The sequence below is a fragment of the Micromesistius poutassou genome, assembly GCF_964030765.1.
Source record: "Micromesistius poutassou genome assembly, chromosome: 15".
In the NCBI taxonomy this organism is placed as follows: domain Eukaryota; kingdom Metazoa; phylum Chordata; class Actinopteri; order Gadiformes; family Gadidae; genus Micromesistius; species Micromesistius poutassou.
In genome coordinates this window covers 6,367,617-6,394,466 of record NC_140285.1, presented here as the reverse complement: position 1 = coordinate 6,394,466, position 26,850 = coordinate 6,367,617, and the positions used below count along the sequence as shown (strand labels likewise).

At 51.8% G+C, this 26,850-nt stretch overlaps 1 protein-coding gene across 7 annotated transcripts in view; it reads left to right on the top strand.

Annotated features, from left to right (window-relative positions):
- Positions 1-26,850, top strand: part of huwe1 (HECT, UBA and WWE domain containing E3 ubiquitin protein ligase 1) — a 35,637-nt gene that overhangs the window by 7,478 nt on the left and 1,309 nt on the right. For 2 of the 7 annotated variants that reach the window (XM_084479684.1, XM_084479683.1), the window contains exons 13-80: positions 114-241; positions 416-556; positions 667-772; positions 1,163-1,270; positions 1,356-1,457; positions 1,586-1,666; positions 1,883-1,989; positions 2,456-2,633; positions 2,734-2,825; positions 2,942-3,162; positions 3,320-3,377; positions 3,461-3,637; positions 3,759-4,004; positions 4,221-4,354; positions 4,475-4,587; positions 4,682-4,864; positions 5,022-5,238; positions 5,337-5,459; positions 5,608-5,845; positions 6,441-6,800; positions 7,661-7,783; positions 7,931-8,026; positions 8,225-8,494; positions 8,606-8,758; positions 9,001-9,128; positions 9,254-9,335; positions 9,457-9,633; positions 9,749-9,899; positions 10,003-10,421; positions 10,512-10,707; positions 11,336-11,503; positions 11,593-11,765; positions 11,877-11,943; positions 12,048-12,271; positions 12,380-12,591; positions 12,675-12,857; positions 13,563-13,735; positions 13,833-13,969; positions 14,113-14,188; positions 14,281-14,379; positions 14,502-14,632; positions 14,711-14,870; positions 15,014-15,242; positions 15,481-15,659; positions 15,925-16,014; positions 16,126-16,286; positions 16,412-16,454; positions 17,113-17,451; positions 17,605-17,824; positions 17,937-18,061; positions 18,168-18,388; positions 18,891-19,282; positions 19,723-20,425; positions 20,509-21,238; positions 21,357-21,448; positions 21,610-21,766; positions 22,465-22,594; positions 23,015-23,217; positions 23,609-23,856; positions 24,210-24,312; positions 24,474-24,623; positions 24,727-24,972; positions 25,068-25,185; positions 25,307-25,447; positions 25,538-25,825; positions 25,991-26,096; positions 26,230-26,347; positions 26,456-26,637. In XM_084479684.1, the coding sequence (XP_084335810.1) occupies positions 114-241; positions 416-556; positions 667-772; positions 1,163-1,270; positions 1,356-1,457; positions 1,586-1,666; positions 1,883-1,989; positions 2,456-2,633; positions 2,734-2,825; positions 2,942-3,162; positions 3,320-3,377; positions 3,461-3,637; positions 3,759-4,004; positions 4,221-4,354; positions 4,475-4,587; positions 4,682-4,864; positions 5,022-5,238; positions 5,337-5,459; positions 5,608-5,845; positions 6,441-6,800; positions 7,661-7,783; positions 7,931-8,026; positions 8,225-8,494; positions 8,606-8,758; positions 9,001-9,128; positions 9,254-9,335; positions 9,457-9,633; positions 9,749-9,899; positions 10,003-10,421; positions 10,512-10,707; positions 11,336-11,503; positions 11,593-11,765; positions 11,877-11,943; positions 12,048-12,271; positions 12,380-12,591; positions 12,675-12,857; positions 13,563-13,735; positions 13,833-13,969; positions 14,113-14,188; positions 14,281-14,379; positions 14,502-14,632; positions 14,711-14,870; positions 15,014-15,242; positions 15,481-15,659; positions 15,925-16,014; positions 16,126-16,286; positions 16,412-16,454; positions 17,113-17,451; positions 17,605-17,824; positions 17,937-18,061; positions 18,168-18,388; positions 18,891-19,282; positions 19,723-20,425; positions 20,509-21,238; positions 21,357-21,448; positions 21,610-21,766; positions 22,465-22,594; positions 23,015-23,217; positions 23,609-23,856; positions 24,210-24,312; positions 24,474-24,623; positions 24,727-24,972; positions 25,068-25,185; positions 25,307-25,447; positions 25,538-25,825; positions 25,991-26,096; positions 26,230-26,347; positions 26,456-26,637 (12,425 nt within the window). Of the gene's footprint in view, positions 1-113; positions 242-415; positions 557-666; positions 773-1,162; positions 1,271-1,355; positions 1,458-1,585; positions 1,667-1,882; positions 1,990-2,440; positions 2,634-2,733; positions 2,826-2,941; positions 3,163-3,319; positions 3,378-3,460; positions 3,638-3,758; positions 4,005-4,220; positions 4,355-4,474; positions 4,588-4,681; positions 4,865-5,021; positions 5,239-5,336; positions 5,460-5,607; positions 5,846-6,440; positions 6,801-7,660; positions 7,784-7,930; positions 8,027-8,224; positions 8,495-8,605; positions 8,759-9,000; positions 9,129-9,253; positions 9,336-9,456; positions 9,634-9,748; positions 9,900-10,002; positions 10,422-10,511; positions 10,708-11,335; positions 11,504-11,592; positions 11,766-11,876; positions 11,944-12,047; positions 12,272-12,379; positions 12,592-12,674; positions 12,858-13,562; positions 13,736-13,832; positions 13,970-14,112; positions 14,189-14,280; positions 14,380-14,501; positions 14,633-14,710; positions 14,871-15,013; positions 15,243-15,480; positions 15,660-15,924; positions 16,015-16,125; positions 16,305-16,411; positions 16,455-17,112; positions 17,452-17,604; positions 17,825-17,936; positions 18,062-18,167; positions 18,389-18,890; positions 19,283-19,722; positions 20,426-20,508; positions 21,239-21,356; positions 21,449-21,609; positions 21,767-22,464; positions 22,595-23,014; positions 23,218-23,608; positions 23,857-24,209; positions 24,313-24,473; positions 24,624-24,726; positions 24,973-25,067; positions 25,186-25,306; positions 25,448-25,537; positions 25,826-25,990; positions 26,097-26,229; positions 26,348-26,455; positions 26,638-26,850 lie in introns of all 7 variants that reach the window. The other 5 variants (XM_084479682.1, XM_084479681.1, XM_084479680.1 and 2 more) reach the window with 5 other exon arrangements.

Here is a 26,850-nt window from a genome sequence, read left to right as displayed (position 1 = left end):
TATTTCTCTTAACTCCGGTCTTGTTTAAGGATCTGAGACAAAATGGCATAAATTACCATATTTAAGTGAATATAAGACGTAGTATGACATTAAAAAAATGCTTGATTCCACAGACCCTCTGATGGAGCCCTACCCACATCAGTTTGCCACTGCACTCTTCTCCTTCCTCTACCACCTGGCAAGCTACGATGCCGGAGGCGAGGCACTCGTCTCCTGTGGTATGATGGAAGCACTACTCAAGGTACAATCTCCCCCATAATTCACTTTACAAACTGCATGGATCTGATCTAATGTTAATACAGCGATTATAAAGCAAAAGTTGTAAAATCGGAAGGAGAATTGTCTTCCTTCAATGTTAGGAAAATTCAATTCTACATTTAATGTAAATATATTTTCTACCATTCTTTCCCTGAAGGTGATAAAGTTTCTGGGAGATGAGCAGGACCAAATCACCTTTGTGACCCGGGCAGTGCGAGTCGTTGACCTCATCACCAACCTGGACATGGCTGCCTTCCAGTCCCACACTGGCCTTACCATCTTCATCTCCAGACTGGAGGTTAGTGTCGGCGCTCTGCACCGCTCAGCGTCATGAAACCCTTCTTAACCTCCTGCAGGGCCATAGCGCTGCATTCACTCAGTCTCCTGTCCGTCTGTCTTAATGCCTAGCACGAGGTGGACCTGTCGAGGAAAGAGTGCCCTTTTGTCATCAAGCCAAAGATCCAGAGGCCGAGCACAGCTACAGAGTCTGAGGACATGGACACAGACATGGACAGTAAGTTAATTTTCTTTTCTGTAGAGGTACCAACCTTTTTAATGCGTGTTCAGCAGATGCAATCACCGTTTTATTAAATTGCTTAAATGGGCAAATGTATATAAATGTAACGTTTCTTATGATAGTCATTGTGACCCATTTATGTAAGGGTTTTATTTAGCGGAATTTAAGCCCTGCGTTATTAGAGTTATTGTTAAGTTCCTCAATCCTAAATATGTTCTTTCTAGGGTTCCAACCATATTGCACATGAGCTTTCCCTTTTTAAAGGCTGCAGGTCTCGTGTCTTATGATTTTGAGTACTCAATCAAGTTGTCGATAGCCTATGGTGATCTTTTAATCGGCTATGGCTTTCAAAGGTGCAGCTTTTGATTCTTTACATGTTTTGATTAGTGTCAGAAGTCGCTATGGAGAGCAGCCCCGGCCCATCCACTTCTTCTAGCTCTAGACCAGAAGTGGACCACCGAGTGCAGAGTGGCACAGCCAATGCACCGCGTGCAGGTAGGATCGAATGCAGTCACATACTGTCTCAAAATTTAAAATGTTTACCTGGGGCGCCTAATGACATCCTTGTCGTCTCCCATAGGTATGCAGTGTATCCCCCAGAGAGCAGCTCTGTTGAAGTCAATGTTAAACTTCTTAAAGAAAGCCATTCAAGACCCTGCATTTTCTGATGGTATCCGCCATGGTAAGATGTGTTTTTATAACAATTCTGGTTGTTGGCATATATCTGGCTTATTATGTGGTTATATGGGACTGATGACTCAAAGTGTATATTTGCTAACCTATGTGCTTGTGATTGCCTTTTTCCTCTAGTAATGGATGGGTCATTGCCTACCTCACTCAAGCACATCATCAGTAACGCAGAGTATTATGGCCCTTCACTCTTTTTGCTGGGTTAGTATTAAGTAATTTACAAGAAGCGATGAAATGGCTTTTGTTTAGTTTTTGTGTGTTGTGGCATGGTATGTGTAGATGTAGAGTATCATGATAAGCAAACCAACAATATCTACATTTCTATGCTTTGTGGATGTCGTTCACTGTTTGGTCCTATGGATTTTTCAACATGTCTCTTCTCCTCCCCACCCTGTGTTGTCCTGTCCTGTTCTGCAGCGACGGAGGTGGTGACGGTGTTTGTGTTCCAGGAGCCCTCCCTGCTCTCCTCCCTGCAGGATAACGGCCTGACCGACGTCATGCTGCATGCACTGCTCATCAAGGACGTGAGTCCCCAAGCCCTCTGTAGTTCCTTCCTGTCTTTCTCTCCTTCCGGCTTCTCTGACGGCTCTCTCTCTCTTTCATGCCCCCTACTAAACAAATTTTTTCATGCCTTTTATTTTCCTTGGAGCTTGATCCAGCACAGCCAGTTGTCTTGCCTTTCGCAGGCATCTCGCTGTCCAGCTTCACTCAGCTCCCATCAGCTCCCATCACTCCCCTCATTCTGGCTCCTCATGCCCCCACAGCCCAGTATCAACATTTGCGCTGTTTCGCCTGTACGTTTTCCTCCTGTTGATGCTCCGTGCACCTCTCGGCCCCTGACCCCCCCCCCCCCCCCCCCCCCCCCCCGCTTCTCCTTCCCCCCCCCTCGCAGTTAACCCGTCCCTCGCCACTCTCTCTCTCACCCTGTCTTCCTCCTTTTTTTTCTCTCTCTCCTGCCTATTCTCTCTCTCATAGTGTCTCTCTCTGCAGGTTCCCGCCACTCGGGAGGTGCTGGGCTCCCTCCCCAATGTGTTCAGTGCCCTGTGCTTGAACGCGAGAGGCCTGCACTCCTTCGTTCAGTGCCAGCCGTTTGAGCGCCTCTTTAAGGTGCTGCTCTCCCCTGACTACCTACCCGCCATGAGGCGGCGACGGAGTTCCGACCCACTGGGTGAGTCGTTGGCTGTTTGACTCCTGTTAGAATCGTTAAACTCTTAATCGTTAAAACTGGATATATAACTGTGAATGTATACGCATGTCTGTCGCTACAGGGGACACTGCCTCAAATCTCGGCAGTGCTGTGGATGAGCTCATGAGGCACCAGCCCACTCTCAAGACGGACGCCACTACTGCCATCATTAAGGTTCAGTTTCCATTTATTTCATGTTTTTCTCTCTCCATCCTAATGAGAAAAATATGATTCTTAACAGCACAGTGCATAGACCAAGTGCGACCAATGGTGAATTTGTTTTTTGACAGTTGTTGGAGGAGATCTGTAACCTTGGCCGGGCGCCAGAGTACATCTGCCAGAAGCCATCCATCCAGAAGGCGGATGGCACAGTGGCCGTGCCCCCTGCCCGGTCCAGCCATGCTGCAGAGGAGGCCTCCAGCGAAGATGAGGAGGAGGAGGAGGCCCTCCATACCTTCAGCCAGCAACAGGGGGAGCCAGAGAGCAACAGGCAGTCAGTTCCACTTGAACTGTATGACGCTGAGTTCACTTCACCGAGTAGAACCAACAACTCCTTACAAGAGTTCTTGAGTTTTTTATTCAGTTTTCAGTTTACATTTCACTTTATATTTTTCTGGTTGAACCTGTCATTTTGACAATGTTGTTTTTTTTTGTTGTTTTTTTTGTAGGGTGGTTGGCACAGAGGAGAGAATACCCATTCCTCTCATGGATTACATCCTGAATGTGGTAGGTGTATACCTTCTTTTTGGGCTTTTCTAACTGTTCACACTCAAACCCTTTTATAAAAACTCAATGTGTATACTTTCCAGATGAAGTTTGTAGAATCCATACTGAGCAACAACACCACCGACGACCACTGTCAGGAGTTTGTCAACCAGAAGGGCCTCTTGCCCCTGGTCTCCATCCTGGGCCTGCCCAACCTGCCCATAGACTTCCCCACCTCTGCTGCATGCCAAGCCGTGGCCGGTGTCTGCAAGTCCATCCTGGTAAGCCAAAAATAAATAACGTCCCCCCCCCCCCCCCCCACCACTCACTGCGGCACTATCCATTTACTGGATTGGGATTAAAGCGAGCCTGTCCTCCCTTCTCACCCCTCCCTTATCCCAGACACTCTCTCATGAGCCCAAAGTGCTCCAGGAGGGGCTTTGCCAGCTGGACAGCATCCTCACGGCCCTGGAGCCCCTGCACCGGCCCATCGAGGTCCCCGGCGGCTCTGTGCTACTCAGAGAGCTGGCTAACGCTGGCCACGTCGCTGACGCCACACTGTCGGCACGCGCCACGCCGCTCCTGCACGCGCTCACCGCAGCGCACGCCTACATCCTCATGTTTGTCCACACCTGCAGAGTGGGACAGGTAAAGCTTGGATGACTTTGCTTTGGGGACTTTCCTTTAGAATATGCAATGACTCGTGATCAGTAGATCTTGATGGGTTGACAATGTTTTTAAATGATGATAATAGCTTGAGTACTATTTAATGTATATTTTCATGTAGTCAAGAATGTTATTTGTTAGCCAAGTCATTGTTGCTGTTCTTGGTTTTGAGGATGTTTTCTTGTTGTGTTGGATCAGAGTGAAATCAGAGCCATCTCTGTAAACCAGTGGGGCTCCCAACTTGGCCTGAGTGTCCTCAACAAGCTGAGCCAGCTCTACTGCTCTCTGGTCTGGGAAAGCACCGTCCTGTTGTCCCTCTGTACCCCCAACAGGTGAGTCCCCTTACACGTCCTCCTTTCTCCCCTGCTTGTTGTTTCATATGCTGATCTTTAACCTTCCTCCTGTCTGTGATTCGTATGCTGATCTTTAACCTTCCCCCTGCTGTGTTGCAGTCTACCACCTGGCTGTGAGTTTGGCCAGGCAGACATGCAGAAACTAGTGCCCAAGGAGGAGAAGCCATCTGGCAGCGCAACAGCGACCCCGGCGTCTGGCTCCAGGAGAACTGGTAAGGAGACTTTTAAATATAAATCTTTCAATCGGTTTAGTTTGCTGTATGGATTTGAGTCAACCCGACTTTCTCCATTTTCCTCCTCCCCTAGCCGAGTCTGAGGCAGTGGCTGTAGACTCGTCAGCCGGGGGTCTGCTAGAGGGCATGGGTCTAGATGGGGACACGCTGGCTCCCATGGAGACAGATGAGCCCACTGCTACTGACCCCAAGGCCAAGTCCAAATTGACGCCAGCGATGGCCACCCGGATCAAGCAGATCAAACCGCTTCTCTCAGGTAAGAACCATCCCTTGCTTTTTGTTCTAGTAGACATATTGGTTTATTTCTGCCTATCCTCAGTATTTGGGCTCTGAGCATCGCTACAACTGGATTAAGCTTAATATTCCCATGAGTACCTTTTATTACCAGCTAATCTCCGATCCTATCCCACCAGCTTCATCGCGTCTTGGCAGGGCTCTGGCTGAGCTTTTTGGGCTGCTCGTCAAGCTGTGTGTTGGCTCCCCTGTGCGCCAGCGTCGTTCCCATCACGCCACCAGCACGGGCACGGCCCCAACACCAGCAGCCCGAGCCACCGCCTCCTCCCTCACCAAGCTACTCACCAAGGGCCTGAGCTGGCAGCCGCCACCCTACACCCCCACCCCCCGATTCAGGTAGATCTTCTTCTCTTGACTATCTATCATCTATTCAGATGATGCTGATTCATTGTTTTATACATTCAGATATTTAATGAGAACTCCATTCCTTGCAGGCTGACCTTTTTCATCTGCTCTGTGGGCTTCACGTCTCCCATGTTGTTTGATGAGCGAAAATACCCATACCACCTAATGCTGCAGAAGTTCTTCTGCTCAGGCGGTCACGATGCTCTGTTTGAGTAAGTTCTGCGTGTCACTTTTGAAGCTCTTTGCACAAGGATTTATTCAAGTGAGGATATACCTCATTTGGTAAACTTGTGGAATCATAGCATGGCCCAAGAACATGATAATGACCTGTCTTTATGTCACTGTTCCTCCCCTCTGTAGGACCTTTAACTGGGCTCTGTCAATGGGCGGTAAGGTGCCTGTCTCTGAAGGGCTGGAGCATACTGATCTGCCTGACGGCACGGGGGAGTTCCTGGACGCCTGGCTGATGTTGGTGGAGAAGATGGTGAACCCCAGCACCGTGCTGGACTCGCCTCACTCTCTGCCCGCTAAGGTCCCCGGGGTCACGCCCACCACGCCCCAGTTCAGCGCTTTGCGGTTCCTCATCGTCACTCAGAAGGTTGGTAACCATTAGGGGCGGGAAAAATAATAGAATCTTCGATGCATCGCGATTCTCTCTAGAACGATTGTCTCGATGCAGAAAAATTTATAATCTGAAACAAATTTAATACATTATTTTTGTTTTTTTTATAAACTTTGTTTGCCTGCTGCAGAGCGTTACCAAAATAAATATAAAATAAATAAATACAAAATAAATAAATATTAGATAAGGTAATTCATCTGTTGATTGTCTTTAATGATCATCACACAAGTAGGAAGTGGTTAGCAACTTCTGAGAAGAAAACTCAGATGTATATATATATTTTTTTGAAGATCCAGCATGGAAATGTACATTAAAAAAATGGTTGCATCGATAATCTTTTTTGAATCGAATCGTTGACCTCTGAATCGGAATCGAATCGTGGGGTGCCAAGAGATTCCCACCCCTAGAAACCATGGAAATGACTCAGTGAAATCAAAAGGTTTAAAATTGTTATCTGTGGATGAGTGAGAATGCACCTGGTTTCATATGCGTGTTGAGTAACAAATTACCTTTGCCTGGCTGGATGTATGCTACATAACTCTGTTATGCTAACACTATCTTCTCTTCCTAGGCTGCGTTCAGTTGCATCCGCAGCCTGTGGAACCGGAAACCCCTCAAGGTGTACGGAGGCCGCATGGCCGAGTCCATGCTGGCCATCCTCTGCCACATTCTGAGAGGAGAGCCAGTTATCCAGGAGCGTCTAGGCAAGGAGCGGGAGGGCACAGCGCGGCCAGAAGAGGAAGGGGCTCCCGCGGGGCCTCCGGCACCTACCGGGGCCCCTGGAACTGCTCAGACCGCAGGAGAGGGCACCGCTGCCCCTGGGTCGGCCCCAGCTGCACCAGCAGCCGCCGGCTCAGCGGAGGACTCCACCAACTCGACCAACTCCACTCCTCGTCGGGAGCCCCAGGTCAACCAGGCGCAGCTCACACAGGTAGGATAGAGGCAGCTACCTGTGCAATGCGTACGAGTCCACAATTACCACTGAGCTGGCAAATAATGGAACGCTATGAAGGCTTTCATGGTTTTTGTTGGATTATTACCGATCACACCTTGAATGATTTAAAGTTTAATTTTTTTTCTAACCTTGTACTTTACTCCTTGTGGCTGAAGTCAAGAACCTAGTCTTTCCAAAATGTGTAACCTTCGAACATAATTGCTGTTTACGTTTAATGTTTTCAGCCCAGCTTCGGCAAAAGCATGTGCTCTTTGAATAACAAAAGTAACCCTTTTTAGATGGCTCCCGTCAGCAGGAGATCTAGAAACAAGCATTGGGCTTGTGTTGGTTTTGAACATGAGAGGCGGAAGATGAACGAGGCACATCTTCCCTAGCAGGTTCAGCAGGTTTAGGAGCCATCAGGCAGAGGAGTGATTGACAGGCCAGATGTAGAGGGAGGGGGAGTGAGGGAGTGGGTGGGAGGGAGAGAAAGGTATGGAGATTAATAGATGGCAAGGTGAACCTTCAGGATTCATTTTTTTCATATTTTCATTTTCTCAAGAAGGGTGTGGAGAATTTTAATCAGATGAATTGGATAAGTGCGGAGGCGGGTACGGTATGATTCATTATTTTGCTGAACTTCTGAGGCCACTCCCGTAATTAAAAGAAAAGTGAAGACGTCAAAGCATATGCATGCGTACAAGACATTCACCCGATTTTCATAATGGTAATTAGGGTTATGTCTTTATTTGCCCACCTCCTGTGCCTCTAGTCTGATCATCCTCACGTCCTTCTCCCTCCAGTTATCTCATTTTCAATGCGTTAAACATTGACACTGGTTCTTTGTGTTTCTCCAGCTGATGGACATGGGCTTCTCCAGAGAACACGCCATGGAGGCCCTGCTGAACACCACCACCATGGAGCAGGCCACAGAGTACCTGCTCACCCACCCTCCACCCCTTCTCAGCGGCGCTGTTCGGGTAAGCTTTCTCTCTTGACACGGTGTGCACGTGCACTCACACACACAGATGCATACACACGGGTATCCATTTTCTCCCTTCCTCCCCATACAAATAATATAAACACAGGCCAGACGTAGTGAGTGTTGCTCTTCTCTGGTTCCCTAGGACCTGACTATGTCTGAAGAGGACCAGATGATGAGGGCCATTGCCATGTCACTAGGACAAGAGGTTAGCATGGAGCAGCGCTCTGACTCTCCCGAGGTGCGCCATCCTCGCTACTCGCATTATGTAAAGAAACGCCCGCACTGACGCACTCGACCGCACACTCTTACCCCCACCGCCCCGCCTCTTTTCAAACCACCCGCTGCTAAAGAAAACCTCATGAATAAATGACGGGTCACTTTCGGCTGCAGCTGCTGCAGACATTATACCTGACTCGAATCCTCCCTCCCTCCCCAGGAGGCGGCGAGGCGGCGCGAGGAGGACGACCGGCGAGCCCGGGAGCGGGCAGAGGAGGAGGAGGCTCGCTGTCTGGAGCGCTTCATGGAGGCCGAGCCCCTGGACCCCCAGGAGCTGCACGCCTTCACGGACTCCATGCTGCCCGGCTGCTTCCACCTGCTGGACGAGCTGCCTGACACGGTCTACCGCCTCTGTGACCTGCTAATGACGGCCATCAAGAGGAGCGGCCCGGAGTACCGAGACCTCATCCTGGGCCAGGTGGTCCACCAGGTCCGTGGGTTGACGCGCCTCAAATCCCGTCACTCAGATTTTGGAGATTGCATTATTCCTTCTGCTCACATCGATCTCATCCGGTGTGATTGGGTTTGTTTCCGTGTGCAGGTGTGGGATGCGGCCCGTGTGCTGATAAAAGCAGCGGAGCCCCTGACTACCAGTGACACCAAGACGGTGGCCGAGTGGACCAGGCAGATGGCCACACTGCCGCAGGCCTCCAAGCTGGCCACTCGCATCCTGCTGCTCACGCTTCTCTTTGAGGTTATCTTCACATCTCATCTGAGATTATTATTTTCAATAATAATAATATATAATAAATTATATATTTTTAAGTTGAGCCTTTTGAAAACAGGACCTGGGCTATATTACTTTACTGAGCTGCTGCACATATATTGTTATTCCATTTTGGACAAGGCCTGTTCCACACTAGAAGATTTATTCCCCAGTGCTTTCAAAAGAAGTGTATCTGACTTGAGCATGTGCTCTGCCCTTTTCCCTGACAGGAGCTAAAGCTGTTGTGCACCAGAGTGGTGGAGCGAAGTGGAATTCTTGACTTGCTGATTAAGCTGCTTGAGGTGGTGCAACCGTGTTTGCAGGCTGCCAAGGAGCAGAAGGACATCCAGACCCCAAAGTGAGTCCTTAATCATTTTAGGGACGTGTAACTACTGCCTCAGGCATATCAATCACTGTGGCATAAATGCCAAGTCACACAGTGTGTGCATTGTGGAAAGTAATCCATACCATATTTCTTTACAGATGGATTACCCCAGTTCTTTTGCTTATTGACTTCTATGAGAAGATGGCCGTTTCTTCAAAGCGCAGAGCACAGATGAACAAGGTAAGCATCCACAAGCTCAGAGAAGGTGACGATTCACCATGGCCTCTTTCTTGCATTCTACGTGCCTCTAAACAATATATGAACCATCTTCTTATTTGATGCTCCTTTTTTTTTCCTCCAGTATCTGCAGCCTAACGGTAACAACTGGCGGTGGTTTGACGACCGCTCTGGCCGCTGGTGTAGTTACAGCGCGTCCAACAACAGCACCATCGACTCGGCCTGGCGGGCCGGGGAGAGCAGCGTGCGCTTCACCGCCGGACGACGCCGATACACTGTGCAGTTCAACACCATGGTGCAGGTATGTAGCGTCACCGTGGCAACCACCACCCTTTAATCCTGAAGCAGAGCCAGTAGTCGTAGTTGGCTGGTGATCCCCCTCTGATGGAACGGCTTGTTTTTCTCACCACTTCCAGGTGAACGAAGAGACCGGCAACAGGAGGCCAGTGATGCTGACCGTCCAGAGAGTTCCTCGGTTGCCCAAACCCTCCAAGACCGGGGGCTCGGCAGACTCGGAGAGAGAGGAGGGAGAGAAGACCAAGCCAGAGGAAACCCAGACTGACCAAGGTAACTGGGGACCTTGGTTATGGAATGGAAAGCGGTCGCATGAGTGATTATAGATCTTTAACCTGCAGATGTACTCGCCTGTATAACATAGTTGGTACGACAGCCCTCACAGCAGAACCCGGCGCAGCGGTGGAGATGGCCGCCCCCAAAGAGGACACCAGTCCGGCGAAGGACGTGACGTCAACGGGACCCTCTGCCCCACCACCGGACCCAGACCCCGCCCAGGGCACGGACATCGCCGTGGAGGGCCTGTCCGAGGACATGACCACGGTGCTGATCCGCGCCTGCGTCAGCATGATCAGCGTGCCGGTGGACCCCGACACCCTCCACGCAACGCTGCGCCTTTGTCTGCGCCTGACGCGCACGCACCACTACGCCATGATGTTTGCTGAGCTGAAGAGCACCCGCATGATCCTGGGGCTCACCCAGGTCTCCGGCTTCAATGGCTTCACCCCTCTCGTCACCCTGCTGTTCAGGCACATCATCGAGGACCCGGCCACATTGAGACACACCATGGAGAAGGTGGGTGTTTGATCTGACACGAGGTTCCACCCTTTTCTCTAAAAAATAAGACGGGTCAATTGGTCTGACTGTGATTTCAACCTTGTGCAGGTGGTACGGTCTGCCGTCACCAGCGGAGCGGGCAGCACCACCTCTGGGGTGGTGTCAGGCAGCCTGGGCTCCAGGGAAATCAACTACATCCTGCGTGTCCTCGGCCCCGCCTCGTGCCGCAACCCTGAGTGCTTCGCAGAGACGGCCAACAGCTGCATCCGCATCGCCCTGCCTGCACCGCGTGGCGCAGGCACCGGTAATCCATCAGACCTCATCGTATTCACATGGGTGCCTGATCAAGAGGCCTTGGGTTTAGGATTTGGTGTCTCTTTTGATTTGACACGGAATCGGCTAAAAACAACACAAACAAACAAATGGATTGTCCTGTATCCAGGCACGATTTTGAAACCCGACACGTTGTTCACAATCCTCTGTAGTAGCCACGTTGTGGTTTGACACAAAAAGCAGAAAAGCCTTCAGTCAGAACACTGGGTCTTTATCGCCGTCTGGTGGTCATCTGGTGCAATTGTGGTCATTTGTCCTGGTTTGATTGCGGACATTAAATGTTCCATTTATGCTGTTCTGGGTTTATTCACTGTGACCCACTGTGACCCAGTAGAATTATTATTTTTTCACTTGGACAACAATCTCACAGGTATTATAGCATTATTTACTCTGACCCAGTAGCAGGCACATTGATTTTTTCACTTGCACTACAATCTCACGGGTGTTATCTTTCTTTTGGTACCTAGATTATATATTATAACGTATAGCCCTTGTAGTTGTGGGGATACTCTGTTCACTTTGTGTGTTCATTTGGGCAAAAACCTTAGAAAGACGCCTAGTGAGGGAAGAGGTTAATGAATATTTATTCTTTTTCTCAGTGTCTGATGACGAGTTTGAGAACCTGCGCATCAAAGGGCCCAACGCTGTGCAGCTGGTGAAGACCACCCCCCTCAAGCTATCCCCGCTGCCCACCATCCCAGAAACCATCAGGGAAGTCATCTGCGACATGCTCAACGCTCTGGCCGCCTACCATGCACCTGAAGAGCGTAAGACTACCCGACCAACAAAGATGTATTTTCAGCCACCTTCACTTCTGTTTGGATCCTCATGGTGTGTTTTGTTGCCATGGTTCCAGCCGAGCGTCCAGAGGAGCGTGCTGCTGCTGCTGCTGCTGCTGCCGCGGTGGTGGTGCCTGGGGGCCAGGACCTGTCCCAGATCCTTCAGGATGTCGGGGATGATGTGTACCAGCAGTACAGGCTCACCAGACAGGGCAGTGACTTTGACTCGCAGTCTGCCTTCCACATCAATGTAAGTCATTATGACCATGATCCTGTTGTCTGGGTCTGTGGGTGTGTCTTATGGATTGAGTATTTGACTGACAACAGTTTCAATGACTAAAGTGAGTGTTGCTCCTTCCAGCCTCAGGTGTTCGCAGCAGATGGAGCTGTGGCTGACTCTTCACAGTCTGGCACACCCCAAGGCGAAGGTAAGAGGTTTTTATTATTTATTTTGTAATGTCTGTTTTCATTCACCATGTCATGCCACATGGCTTGGATTCTGAACATCTGTTTTGTTATGGTTCCCCCCCAGCCTCCACGCCGGAGGAGTTGCGTGAGGAGAAGAAGGAGCAGGAGGGAGAGAAGGGTGCCAGCACTGAGGAGAGCAAAGCGGCTAAGGCCAAAGCTAGCAAGCCTCTGATGCCCACCTCCACCATCCTCAGACTGCTGGCCGAGTTGGTGCGCTCCTACGTGGGTATCGCCACACTCATCGCCTCCTACAGCTACACGGCTGGACAGTCAGAGCTCATCAAGGAGGTGGGTACAATGACAAAGCCTCCTCTCCAGTGTTTCCTGGCATCGGTCTATTGTCCAAGTGCTTCTATTGTCCTTTAATCGGACCTTCGGCCCGTTTTTCCCTCTCAGGACTGCAGTGTTCTTGCCTTCGTGTTGGACCACCTGCTGCCCCACACCCAGAACTCGGAGGACAAGGACACGCCCGCACTGGCTCGGCTATTCCTGGCCAGTCTGGCGGCTGCCGGCACCGGCACGGACGCACAGGTTGCCCTGGTGAACGAGGTGAAGGCTGCCCTCAGCAGAGCCCTGGCTATGGCGGAAGGAGCAGAGAAGCACGCCAGGTAATAACGGCACCAGTCTGTTCCTGCACTGGAGTCTTATCCACACAGAGTAGTTGTATTAATCTCTGGTCCACCCTCCCCAGGCTCCAGGCAGTGATGTGCATCATCAGCACCATCATGGAGTCCTGCCCTTCCACCTCCAGCTTCTACAGCACGGCCACTGCCAAGACACAGCACAATGGCATGAACAACATCATCCGCCTCTTCCTCAAGAAGGGCCTGGTCAACGACCTAGCACGTGTGCCCCACAGCCTTGACTTGTCTAGGTGGGTCTTTTACCTGCTGTGTCACAGTTGGTTAATAATGGTGCATTTCCACTGGCGGGTACGCTTCGGACCCAGCACGCCTCAGCCCAGTAGTGAGGGTTCGTTATAGCCCAGCTCAGTTACAGCTCGCATTTCCACCGCCGCCAGTACCCTTATGGTAGGGCGGGGTTCAAGCCGGACGGCAATAGCCACGGCAGCTACGTAAGCATTGTGATCTCATAGCAGCCCGACACAGTGTAGCCTGCTAATAAATCCAAGGAAAAAGAAGAACGCGCACAGTGATCAAAGAGCAACAATGTAGGATGTCCAAGAAGGACGGCAATTTTTTGTGCGTCATTTTCTTCAATAAACTGTTTGTTATTATCCCCCTGACGCACAGAAGAGATGATTCTGTCGACCAATCAACAGACGGTGTGTGTTGCTCAAACTTGCCGGCACCCTTTCAGGCGTCTCAGTACCCCAGTGGAGGGGTACTTCGAGACGGCTCAATACGGCTCAGTCTGTACGGCTCAATACGGCTCAGTCTCGATCACGCCCACTTTTGGCGGTGGAAACGCGACCCGTGCCACACCTTTGCAGACTGAACCGACCCGCACCCTCCGGTGGAAATGCGCCATAATAATAATTCTACATTAAAATACAATTTCTGTTTGAATGGATCAATAATTTGAAATGTATTGTTTTGGTCCTCTGCGCACTCTTTAGTCCCAACATGGCAAACACTGTGAATGCTGCCCTCAAGCCCCTGGAGACCCTGTCTCGTATTGTGAACCAGCCAAGCAGTCTGTTCGGGGGAAAGGGAGGCTCCAGCAAAAACAAGGCTGAACACGACACCGTGGGCGCTGCCAGGGACAGCAACAGCAACACCACGGACCAAGGTGCCCACACGGCTCCACATTCTTGTGCATCCTTGCCTAATTTAGATAGCCACGGAGTGTTTACGGCTGCAAGCTGATACGTGGTGTCTGTTTCTAGGAGAGCCAGGTGAGGCCGAGCCTGTGGAGGGAAGCAGGGTGCAGGGAGCAGACAGTGACTTGATGGACGGAGAGACGGAGGCAGACACAGTGGTGATCGCTGGTCAGCCAGAGGTCCTCAGCACCCAGGCCATGCAGGTGCATAACTCTACATTATCTCACAATGCTTGACCGCGTATGGAGTGCCTATGTTGGCAGTAGTTGCTCAGTGCTTACTTGCCGAGTGGATTTGTTTGTGTCCTTGTGTAATTACCTTCTGCCCTTGTGTGTTTTATGTATAGGTGGAGAATGAGTTGGTGGATCTTATTGATGAGCTTCTGGAACGGGATGCTGGCACAGTCAACAGCACCATTATAGGTAAGATTCAATGCCTCTTGCACAACGAAGATGTAATTCACGGCACAGCTTGATTCTACAGCTATTGTTTCTTTTTATGGGCTGCCATTCAGTAGGACGCAGTGGTGAGGACGAATCACAGGAGGATGTGTTGATGGATGAGGCTCCCTCGAATATTAGCCAGACTTCCACTCTCCAGGCAAATCGTGAAGGTATGTCTTCTCCAGATAATGAACCCCTCAGTTGATTCCAAAATGTCATCTATTTATTTACAGTTTCTGGTTCTGAGTTTCTGGTGCAATCAATAAACAATGGATTATCTGTATATTTTCAGACTCCATGAACATCCTGGAACCAGAGGATGAAGAGCACACACAGGAGGAAGATTCTAGTGGCAGTAACGATGATGAAGACAGCCAGGATGAAGAGGAGGAAGAGGAAGAGGAGGAAGAGGAGGAGGACCAGGTCACAAGGATGAATGGAAAGCTGTTGATGAAGCCAGTGGTAAAAAGGGTTGTGTACTCATATTTTCTCTCATTTCAGGATGACGAGGAAGGAGACGAGGACGACGATGACGAAGGTTCGGAGATGGAGTTGGACGAGGATTTCCCAGATATCAATGCGGCGCCTCACATCCGCTTCGAGAGGTTCGACCGGGACGATGACCTGATCATAGAGTTCGACAACATGTTCTCCACAACCGGTATGCAAGATTTGTTCCTTCACTTTTAAAACGGGCATAAAAGTACATCTTTATGACCTTGTTTTCAAAATGGCCGTGGGGTTGTGCTTGAGCTGTCGCCCTAATGTCTGCCAACTGTTCTCTCTATTGTGTTCCTCCGTCAGCTGACATCCCTCCCTCCCCAGGCAACATCCCCAGCTCCCACCCCCTGATGGTGCGTCACGCCGACCATGGCTCCCTCACCCTGGGGGCTGCGGGCACCAGCAGCCGCCTGGCACAGGGCATGGGCCGCAGCCAGCGCACGTTGCGCCAGCTCACCGCCAACGCCGGCCACACCATCCACGTCCACTACCCTGGCAACCGCCAGCCCAACCCACCCCTCATCCTGCAGAGGTGAGAACCTCAATGTCTGAACGCCTTATGGGCTCGTTGTGTCGCGCCATTTTATTGGGCCTTTTACCGTACCTCTGGACTGTGTTTATTGGTTATGTTCTACTGGAATTGACTGCAGTGCAAACATTTGGATTGCATACACTTGCTCTTAATACGTGCATCTGCTGTGATAGGTGCAGTTGTTGAGTAGTGAATTTGTCTGAGTGATTAATCATTGGTCCATTCCTGCCTTCCCCAGATTGCTGGGTCCCAGCGCAGCAGCGGACATCCTGCAGCTCTCCAGCTCTCTGCCCCTGCAGTCCCGCGGCCGCGCCCGCCTCCTGGTGGGCAACGAGGACGTGCACATCATCGCCCGCTCTGACGACGAGCTGCTGGACGACTTCTTCCATGAGCAGAGCAGCACCGGAGGACAAGCGGGTAAGGGCCTCTTATTGAAGGACTGTTGCGATCTTTAGGGTTAGGGGCCATTGTTTGTTAACAACCTTGACTTGGAGCATGGAGAGAATCACAGAGCGAGTTTGCCGAAGCTGAGCAAGCAAGCAAGGTATTCTGTAGACCAGCTCTTTTGGATTACTTTCTTAAAGTTGTAATTTAAGTCTTAAACTTTATTGTTTCCAAGCTTCTTTCCTTGTTAGAGTGGAAGTGATGTACTATCCATAACATCTGGAATTGCTCTTCCCAGGCACTCTCTCCAGTATCCCCACTGCCTTGACCAGGTGGACAGATGAGTGCAAGGTGCTGGATGCCGAGAGCATGCACGACTGTGTAGCAGGTAGGCTCATTTAGCACACTGTCGTTGTCGCGCATTGATTGCAACATTCTCCAACCTGTGTGTTCTTCAATCCCCCTAACGTGTGTTTATGTGTGTGTGTGATGTTTCCAGTGGTGAAGGTGCCAATCCTGCAGCACCTGGAGAGCCTGCGAGATGAGGAGCTGGAGGAGCGCAGGGAGAAGAGGAGGAGGCAGCTGGCTGAGGAGGAGGAGGCCAAGCAGAGCGAGCGGAGGGCCTCGGGGGCGGAGGACAGCAGGGAGCAGAGCCTGCAGGTCAGCAGATGGAGAGAGGTCTGTGTGCTCATCATATGAAAAGCTTTACTGTGGTAATTGAGAAGTAGGATTAAGTTTGATGTAGTTTCTTTGCAGGCTGTCACAATTCTCTTCTCCTTGCTCAGGGTCCTGGATTGGGGGTGGTCAATGGCGCAGAGAACACTGCAGGTAGACTGAGCCTACTTTACTCTTCTGGGTACAGTTAATGTACATACATCTTTGTCTGGACTTGACACCGTCTCCTGCATCTTCAGCAAGTGACAAGCCGCGAACCAGAGCATGCTGTGGGATGAGGTAGTAGTTTGTATAGTTTTAGGATCACACCAGATCTGGGAGATAACTATACAGTCTACTGTCTTTCTCACAGCGATGCGACAGCAACGCTACAGTCTCGGCTGCTCCAGTGTGCAAACGCTGCACAGCGGAGGTTTATATTTCCATGTGGGCTCTGCAAATACTTTACGAACTGACCTTTTCAGATACTGCTGTGTTAATTCATTCATCAGTTTTTCTCACCTGCCTTTTTTTCAATCCGTTAGAGTTAAATGATATACATTTCTCTTCAATGTCCTTGCATATTAATGTCTGAATCTGGCTATGCTGTGGTGAGGTAGTAAGTTGTGTTGTTGTTGGGGATCAGGATTATTCACCCCGTTCAGGAGATAACTATACAACTTACTGCCTTCCTCAGTGTAGGCCTTGAACATCATGGTGTGCAACTATGACGACATAATATTGTAAAAGTCTAAGCGATTTAAAATTACTCAAATGCACTTACCCGTGCTTTGTCACGTGAACTTGGTGTATTTCTGCATTGCTGTTCCAGAAGGTGAGCAGGCCCAAGGTGGTCCTGGGTCTTGCCTGGATCCCCCCAGGGTCTCTGAGGGCTTCCTCACGGCACCCCCATCAGGAGAGGTGACCCCCACCACCCCTGCTCCGCATGAGCAGGCCCTAGTCTCCCTGGAGACTGCCATCAGCCAACAGGTCCATCAGCCTATTGCTGACCTGCTGCTGGCGGAGTCGCACGCCAGCTCGCTGGCTGCCCTGGCCGTAGCGGAGGCATCCCAAATGGAAATGTCCCCGGCACCCACAATCGGTGAGAGAGGAGGAGGAGGAGGTGGTGGTGGTGGTGGTGGAGGAGGAGCAGTGGATGGAGGCAGGGAAGGTAGAATAACTTTAATGACGCCTCTCATACAGACAAATGTTGAGTCACATCAGTGCCAGGCTGGTAACCAACCTCTGATCATCACTGGTTAGAAACCATGTTTACCATCTTTGATAGGAATCCGTTAACCCCTTGTGTTGTTGTTCCTCTCAGCCTCCCTCAGTCCAGATATTGCAGAGCCCTCCGAGCCCGTTGCGGCGGGCGTGTCACAGCTGGAGGGGTCGCCCATGGATACTAGCAGCCCTGCTTCTGCCACGCAGGAGGAAGCTGCTCCCAACCCCGCCCAGACCGCCCACCTCTCCCAGGAGCTGTCAGGCAGCGCTGGCAGTGCGGACAGCGGCCTGACAGACAGGCAGACGGACGCAGAGACTGGGTTAGCTCGATGTTTTACTACTGAGCCCACTTCTTTGTGAGGTCTGTTAAGCTTCAGTTGAACCACACTCACTGTACTTCAAGATTTCATTTGGTACCTATTTTCTGTCCAGATCCACCACTGTCTCGTCACCCGGGGAGACCATGCCCCGGAGTGACAGCGCTGACAGCCAATCTCAGGCCATCCAAGAGGAGCCGCTGCCGTCGACCAGCAACGACGATGAGGACCCTCTTGCAGGTAAAAAAAATGAAAGCTCCCTGTCTCACCGGTCCTCTTGCTGTTTACATTTGTGTATTCATTTCCTTTCATCCTCAATCACCTAATGATCCTTGTTTTCACCCAGGCATCAATCTGCCGGAGGGTGTCGACCCCTCGTTTTTGGCAGCGCTTCCCGAGGACATTCGGCGCGAGGTCCTCCAGAACCAGCTGGGCATCAGGCCTCCCTCCCGTCCACCTGTTACCTCCAGCCTGCCTTCCTCCACCACTCCCGTGCTGAGCGGCCCTGGGGTCACCGAGGTCAGCCCAGAGTTCCTGGCCGCACTGCCACCCGCCATCCAGGAGGAGGTGAGAGAACCCTTGCCAATGCTTGACTGATTTGTAGAGATTAACTTGACTGAGGCTCTATTTCTTTACCATTGGGAATTAGCTGATTAATTCACCTTTTTTTTTTTTGAAAACCTCTACCAAACCTATGCACAAAATGCTATGTACCTTTTTGTCCTATTGCACCATTGGTCAGCGTCTTTAAATAAAGTTTATGCAAGCATTTTAAGACACAGAACCTTGCTGTTGCTGCGATTCAGTTAGAGACATGCTGATCACTTGGACAATACTTTATGCTTGTATTGCGCTATGTAAGGAGTAAAACGGCCCCTGGGCAGGGCTGTAACACTCCTCTATAAATAGCTCCAGTTTTGGCATGATTCATTAGGAATGTGCTCTTGGACTGGTATTACGCTGATATCAGGCATACATACCCATTAATACATATCCCCGATGATGCTCTCCTCTTGACTGACGGGGCGGAATGGGTTTTTGATTGACCTTTTTGGCCCGTCTCCTCTAGGTGCTTGCCCAGCAGCGCGCCGAGCAGCAGCGCAGGGAGCTGTCCCAGCAGCCCACCCAGGGAGACACACCCCTGGACCCCGTGACCTTCATCCAGACCCTACCCTCGGAGCTCCGCCGCAGCGTGCTGGAGGACATGGAGGACAGCGTGCTGGCCGTCATGCCCCCGGACATCGCCGCCGAGGCGGCCGCACTGCGCCGCGAGCAGGAGGCCCGCCAGAGGCAGCTGATGCACGAGCGTCTGTTCGGCCACAGCTCGTCCTCGGCCCTGTCGGCCATCCTGCGCTCCCCGGCCTTCACCAGCCGCCTGGGCAGCAACCGTGGCGTGCAGTACACCCGACTGGCCGTGCAGCGCGGGGGCACCTTCCAGATGGGAGGGACCAACCATAACAGGTGAGGGCGGTACCGGGGACTGATAAGCAGAATGTCCTAGGTTGTTTGGTTTTCTTTCATTTATTTCATTCATTTATCATCCAACTTTTTCTTTAAGCAGAAGAAACAATGCATTGGAGAAATGTCAGTGGCTTGTACTTTCTTAACTTTCCAAAATCGACCAGACGATTATTAAAAACCATAACCGTAGTATCAAACGGAAAAGTAAGGCGGATCCATTATGGTACAGTAACGTAATGTAGAGCAGTGGTTCTCAACCTTTGAGTTGCGACCCCCAATTTAACAGCAATTTAACACTGCTGTCCGAGACCCCAAAATGATTTGGCGACCCCCAGAAATCATCTCGCAACCCCAATTGGGGTCGGGACCCCAAGGTTGAGAATGGCTGATGTAGAGTACTGTAATGTGCTGAAGAAGGTTTCTTTTGTTTTCCCCCACAGACCATCCAGCTCCACTGTGGACTCTCTGCTGCGTCTGCGCGGCCGGCTCCTCTTGGACCACGAGGCCCTGTCCTGCCTGCTGGTGCTGCTGTTTGTGGACGAGCCCAAGCTGAACACCAGCCGGCTGCACCGCGTACTGCGCAACCTGTGCTACCACTCCCAGACGCGCGGCTGGGTCATCCGCAGCCTGCTGTCCATCCTGCAGCGCAGCAGCGAGAGCGAGGTGTGCGTGGAGACGACGCGCCTGGATGACGCTCGTGGCAAGAGGAACCCCCAGGGGGGCTGCGCTGCCAAGTCAGCTGCCGCCGCCGCCGCCGCTGCAGCAGCTGCCTCTTCCTCCCTCTCCTCCTCCTCTTCGTCCTCCTCGTCGTCCGCCTCGTCCTCCTCTTCCTTGGAGCTACTGAACAGGGTGGAGTCCCGCAGCTCCAGCCAGCTGTCCTGGCTCTCGGTTTCCATGGACGCGGCCCTGGGCTGCCGGACAAACATTTTCCAGATCCAGCGGGCGTCGGGTAGGAAGCACGCCGACCGCCACTCGGCAGGGGGCACGGGGCCCGGAGCGCTGGGAGCAGGTGTAGGAGGGATTGCCGGGCCGCCCGCAGGGGTCACGTGCACAGGAGGTGGAGGGTCCACCGTGCACATCCACCCGCAGGCAGCTCCCGTGGTCTGTCGCCATGTCCTGGACACCCTCATCCAGCTGGCCAAGGTGAGAGCCTGAGCCCCTGAACATGTTGGTTAAGGTCAGTGGTCGCCGGTGGGTCTGACCCTCTTTGTCTGTGTTGTCCCCAGGTTTTCCCCAGCCACTTTACCCAGCAGCGCTGTAAGGACCTGTCAACGTCGCCCTCCGACCTGGACGCTCGTCTGTGTTTAGCCACAGCTGGGGCGGCCGGTGTGCTCGGCGGAGTGGTCGTCGGCGCCCGTTCGGGCAACAACGCCGCCTCCAACGTCTCCTCTGTTCCCACCAACACCCCCAACTCCCTGGGCTCCTGCGTCATCACGCCCCAGTCCCTGGGCATCTCCACCGACTTCTGGGACCTGCTCGTCAAGCTGGACAACATGAATGTGAGCCGCAAAGGCAAAGCCTCCATGAAGACCGTGCCTTTAGGGGGCGGGGCCGAGGCGGAGGGCGCCCAGTTTAGCCTGGAGGCGTCGCCTCTGGGCCAGCTGATGAACATGCTGTCCCACCCGGTGATCCGCCGCAGCTCTCTGCTCACGGAGAAGCTGCTGCGCCTGCTCTCCCTCATCTCCATCGCTCTGCCCGACAACAAGGCCACCGAGGTGCCCGCCGGCCACCCCACCCCGCAGACCGCTAGCGCTAGCACGGCAGCCGGGGCTGCAGGGGCAGTGGCCCCCGCCACCGGGCTGAGCACCATGACGGCGGGCTCTGCCCAGGTGGCTGCCACGGGGTTGGTTGGAGCTGTGGTGCAGGGCTCGTCTTCACTGGCCAGCCTGGCGGCATCTCACATGTCCGCCTCTGCCGCAAGCTCTCTACCCACCTCCACTGTTAACATTTCAACTGGTAAGCACCATTTGTCCATGTTGGTATTAAGTGTGGTAGTTCTTACTAGATTTTGTGGTCTCTTTGGTTATACCTGTCTAGGTATTAAATGAGACCTGTTGATGTTCCGTGTGAACAGGGAAGCAAAGGATTGCTGTTTGCAGCAATGAAATTGATTCCAAGTTGGCCTCCACGGGACTTACTGAGAAACAACTACAACTCTCAGTGGAGGTATGGGAGAAAAAAACAGCCAACAAAATACCCAATTAAATAATTGCATCCTTGCCCTACATAAAACCATTTAATGCAGCAAAACACTTTTATGTGTCACCTTGATTAATTGTTATCCAACAAGGTTGACTGATCTGTATTCTCCTCCTTTGTGTGTCCAGGTGCTGACCTCTCACTCGTGTTCTGAGGAGGGTCTGGAGGACGCGGCCAACATCCTGCTGCAGCTGTCCAGAGGAGATGGCACCACCCGAGACACTGTCCTCCGCCTGCTGCTCAGTGGAGCCCGACACCTGGGCTACACGCTCTGCAAACAGATCGGTCAGCTCCACACCCACATGCAACCGCTAGACACTGTCGTGGCAATTTCGAAAAATCTAGGACAGTTAAGTCCTTTGCAACAAGGACTTATCTGTGTAGTTTTTCAATTGTTTCACGCCCTTGCAGGAAAGCTGCTTTGTTATTCAAGGACCACAGGTCTGCTAGTTATTGTTCAAAGCAAAATGGCATTGAACAAGGAGTACTTGTGAATGTACGACCGGTTGTTGCTGAGAAAAGCTGAAAAGAATTAAGGAAAGCAAACTAGCAATTCATGCTTTCTGTGTCGTCCACAAGAGAACTGTGGAAGCAAAATGATGAGGACTTTGTTTATTGGGAAACGGAAGGACGTAATTTGCGAAGAAATGGAAAGATTGGACAATTGGGATTGTATGTGAGAAAAGTGGTGGTTCTTCAGAATGGTGACGTAAAGTGCATCATGGGATGGAAAGTATTTTAAGGTTAGATGTTGTAAGGCAAACTTTAAAAGAAAGATTTGGAACTGGGCGTCAATCCCCCTTCACACGCCACCACCCCTCGTTCAAGCGGCTTTGCGCCCCCAGTTTGTATATGACGTCTTAACACACACACACACACACACACACACACACACACACACACACACACACACACACACACACACACACACACACACACACACACACACACGTGTTCTCAAAGCCTCCATCCTCTGTCTCCAGGCACGTTACTGGCGGAGCTCCGGGAGTACAACCTGGAGCAGCAGAGACGGGCCCGGGCCGACGCCCTGTCTCCCGACGCCCCCCCTGAGGACTCGTCCATGACTAGGCTGAAGGGCAAGGTGTCCAGCAGGTGAGCTGACGGAGGTGGCTCTGCTGCCGCTGAGGGAAGCCTCCCAGAACAACAGTTTTAAAGGGCTGATATTAGCTTTCCTCATTGCTCACTTTAGTTTTGTTGGTCTAAGCAATGGTGGCAGTTGAAGAGTTAAGATTATTTAATTAAGCATATAAACATAATTTCCTACCAATGTAAAATATCTTGGTTATGGACAATTTGGTGATACCTTTGCCCTGTTGCTCTTCCTTAAAGAGGCATTGAACCAAACGGCTCAAAACATTTGAATTTCACTTACACTTTTTAAAAGACGTGGCTAGATAATACATTTCTAGGTTTCATCAGCCACGGTGCAAGTTTGTTTTGCGTAACCACCCATTTCGGTATAATGACTGCATACGCTTTGCTGCCCTATCTCGTGTGTTGGCGGGGCCGCAGGTTCGACGGCTCGGAGAGTGTGGTGATCGTGGCGGCTCAGAAGCGCACGCTGGGCGGCCGCGAGCTGCAGCTGCCATGCATGAGCTCGCTGACCTCCAAGACGTCAACGCAGAAGTTCTTCCTGCGCGTGCTGCAGGTCATCATCCAGCTGCGGGAGGACACCCGCCGTGCCAACAAAAAGGCCAAGCAGACGGGACGGCTAGGTAGGGCACACACCAGAAGAGGCTAACGCACACGGGACACACAAGCTCACACTTACTCTTATGGGGCAGCAGTAGCTCAGGAGGTAGAGCAGGGTTGGCCGGTAACCGAAAGGGTTGTTAGTTCAATTCCTTGCTCCCTCTAGCTCAGTGTCGAGGTGTCCCTGAGCAAGACACCTCACCCTAACAGCTCCCAACGAGCGGTCTGTCGCCTTGAATGGTTAACACTTCCGTCGGTGTGTGAATGTGTGGATGTCAATAGTGAACGCAATATTGTAAAGCGCTTTGGATAAAAGCTTTATAAAAATGCAGTCCATTTACCATCATACATAACGAGCCTCAGTAGCTATACGAGGATAAAGGCTGTGGTTTATGCCAACCTCTCGTCCTCCAGGCTCCACCAGCCTGGGCTCGGCCAGCAGCATCCAGGCGGCGGTGCGGCAGCTGGAGGCCGAGGCGGACGCCATCATCCAGATGGTGAGAGAGGGCCAGCGGGCACGCCGCCTCCAGCAGGCCCCCCCGCCCACCGCCTCCACCGCCGCCGCCGTCGCTACCTCCGCCGTCACAGGAACCTCCCTGGCTGCTCCCCATGCCCCCGCCGCCACCGCTGCCCCCCCTCCCGGCACGGTTGCCGCTGCCACGGTTAGCATGCGCCGCACTGACCAGCAGGCAGACTGCTGCTGACAAACTGCTCACTGTTAGCAGGCCCGCAGCGAGGTCTGGCGAGCTAACTAGGCTAGATAGTTTGGGTCGCTATGGAGGTAAACGTTGACTACTAATGCGTATTGTGCATCGGCCTGTGCACTTTGACATGGTTTGCAGTCTGGTTGTATTGCCTGCTCAGCGACTGTACGATCAGACTTTTGCTTGCTAATGGCTTCCTGCTTTTGGCCTCCCCCTGATTCCTGGGAATGTAACAGAATGCTTTAGTTCAAGGTTATAATTGAGGTTGTAATGAAAATGTGTGTCCTTTTCTCTTGGGGTGTTTCATTTAGTCTGAGGGCCAGTCTGTGTCTGAGGCCCAGGCAGCCCAGAGGGATGAATCTCCCATGGATGTAGACCAGCCGTCACCTCTGGACCAGGACGCAGTACCCCTGGGTATGATGTTCATCTATATCAGAGCAGCAACATCGTGCTGTTGGTCAGAGAGCTTAAGGGCCGTCTGATTGTTAGTTGTCACCAGGATGGTTGGAGAAATATGAAGCATTCAATTGTATAAATCTTGCCACGTGTAATAACGCTACTTTTTTTTACTTAAGATGACGAAGGCAACAGCCAATCAGAGAGTGAGGAGAGGCTTCCCGACCTGCCCCTGCTCAGTGAGCAGCTTCTATTGGACGAGCTGTGGGACATGCTCGGGGAGTGCCTGAAAGAGCTGGAGGAGTCACATGATCAGCACGCAGTATTGGGTAAACCAAACTCATCAAAGATGCATTTTTATACTAATGAAAATCCCTATGGTGCCTGTATGTGTTGTTGTGTGCATTTATAAAACGTTTCTCATGTCTGCAGTTCTCCAGCCAGCTGTGGAAGCCTTCTTCCTGGTCCACGCCACAGAGCGAGAGAGCAAGCCCCCAGTCCGGGACACCCGGGAGAGCCAGCTGTCCCACATCAAGGACGAGCCCCCTCCCCTGTCCCCAGCGCCCCTCACCCCCGCCACACCCTCCTCCCTGGACCCCTTCTTCTCCCGGGAGCCGTCCTCCATGCACATTTCTTCCAACCTGCCCCCCGACACCCAGAAGTTCCTCCGCTTCGCTGGTGAGTACATAGAAACCTGCAAAAACACGGGACTGACAACAATCAGTTGCATCGGTTGACTAACTGGCATATGCCCTGGCATATGTTGTTTTCAGAAACCCACCGCACAGTGCTTAACCAGATCCTGCGCCAGTCCACCACCCACTTGGCTGATGGGCCCTTTGCAGTACTGGTCGATTACATTCGCATACTTGATTTCGATGTAAAGAGGAAGTAAGAGGCATCACTTTGTTTTATGGCGATTTCTATTTTATTGCTATTTCCATTTGATCGCGTCCAGGAGGGGGTGATATCTACAGCACTCATGGCTGTCACTCGTCCTTTCTCCCACCAGATACTTCCGGCAGGAGCTGGAGCGTCTGGACGAAGGCCTGAGGAAGGAGGACATGGCCGTGCATGTGAGGCGAGACCACGTGTTCGAGGACTCGTACCGTGAGCTCCACCGCAAGAGCCCCGAGGACATGAAGAACCGCCTGTAAGTCTTCTCACCACCTTTCCTAGCGTTTTTTTGTTTAATCCTTCAAGCCCATTTTCTCAACTCTTGCCCTCCCGGTTCCTCCTCCAGGTACATCGTGTTCGAGGGGGAGGAGGGCCAGGACGCCGGTGGGCTGCTCCGGGAGTGGTACATGATCATCTCCCGGGAGATGTTCAACCCCATGTACGCCCTGTTCCGCACGTCGCCCGGCGACCGCGTCACCTACACCATCAACCCCTCGTCGCACTGCAACCCCAACCACCTGAGCTACTTCAAGTTTGTGGGTCGCGTGGTGGCCAAGGCCGTGTACGACAACAGGCTCTTGGAGTGCTACTTCACCCGCAGCTTCTACAAGCACATCCTGGGGAAGAGCGTCAGGTACTGGCCGCAACGTCATCCTTCAGAAGGCTTTATACAGCAGACTTATCTATTGACTTCAACTTCACTGACGGTCGTGGTGGGAGATACATATTGACTTGAGAACCATGATGACTGGCTGACTTGCATTTTCCCGTTTCACCCATTTACCTGCCTGGTCGTCAGGTACACGGACATGGAGAGCGAGGACTACCCCTTCTTCCAAGGCCTGGTGTACCTGCTGGAGAACGACGTCTCCACGCTGGGCTATGAGCTGACGTTCAGCACTGAGGTGGGTTATCTGATCTTTACTTGACTTTGCAGCCACTGTTTTTAGTTAGATTGATTTCAGACTGGCGTAGCATAGGTAACGTTTAAAAACCTAAAAGAAAGCGTCTAAACGTCCTCTTCGGGGGGGTGTGTAGGTCCAGGAGTTTGGCGTGTGTGAAGTGCGGGACCTGAAACCCAACGGAGCCAACATCCTGGTCACAGAGGAGAACAAGAAGGAATACGTGCACTTGGTCTGCCAGATGAAGATGACAGGTGATCATGTGACTCTTCACCCGCACCCATGACCCAGGGACTGTAATGGGGATGACGTACAGCCGGGTCTTGGACATTGTGCCTAACTGCTTGCGGTCGGTTCCCTAGGCGCCATTCGGAAACAGCTGGCGGCCTTCCTAGAGGGCTTCTACGAGATCATCCCCAAGAGGCTGATCTCCATCTTCACAGAGCAGGAGCTGGAGCTGCTCATCTCTGGCCTGCCCACCATCGACATCGACGACCTGAAGGCCAACACGGAGTACCACAAGTACCAGTCCAGTTCAATCCAGGTACTGGGCACTGTGCATTCAACTAGGTCTATCGTTTTAAGAGAAATCAGTGGGATTAAGAGCCACTCAGTGTCCGAGGGGGTTACAGCAGAGCCGAGTAATAGGAAGACATGTCGGAATATAAATTCTAGGGTTTTTCTGTGTTTAATATAACTGGTCCCAATGGATGACGCTGCAAAGGTGCCAAGTCTGATACCTTCATCAAAAACATAA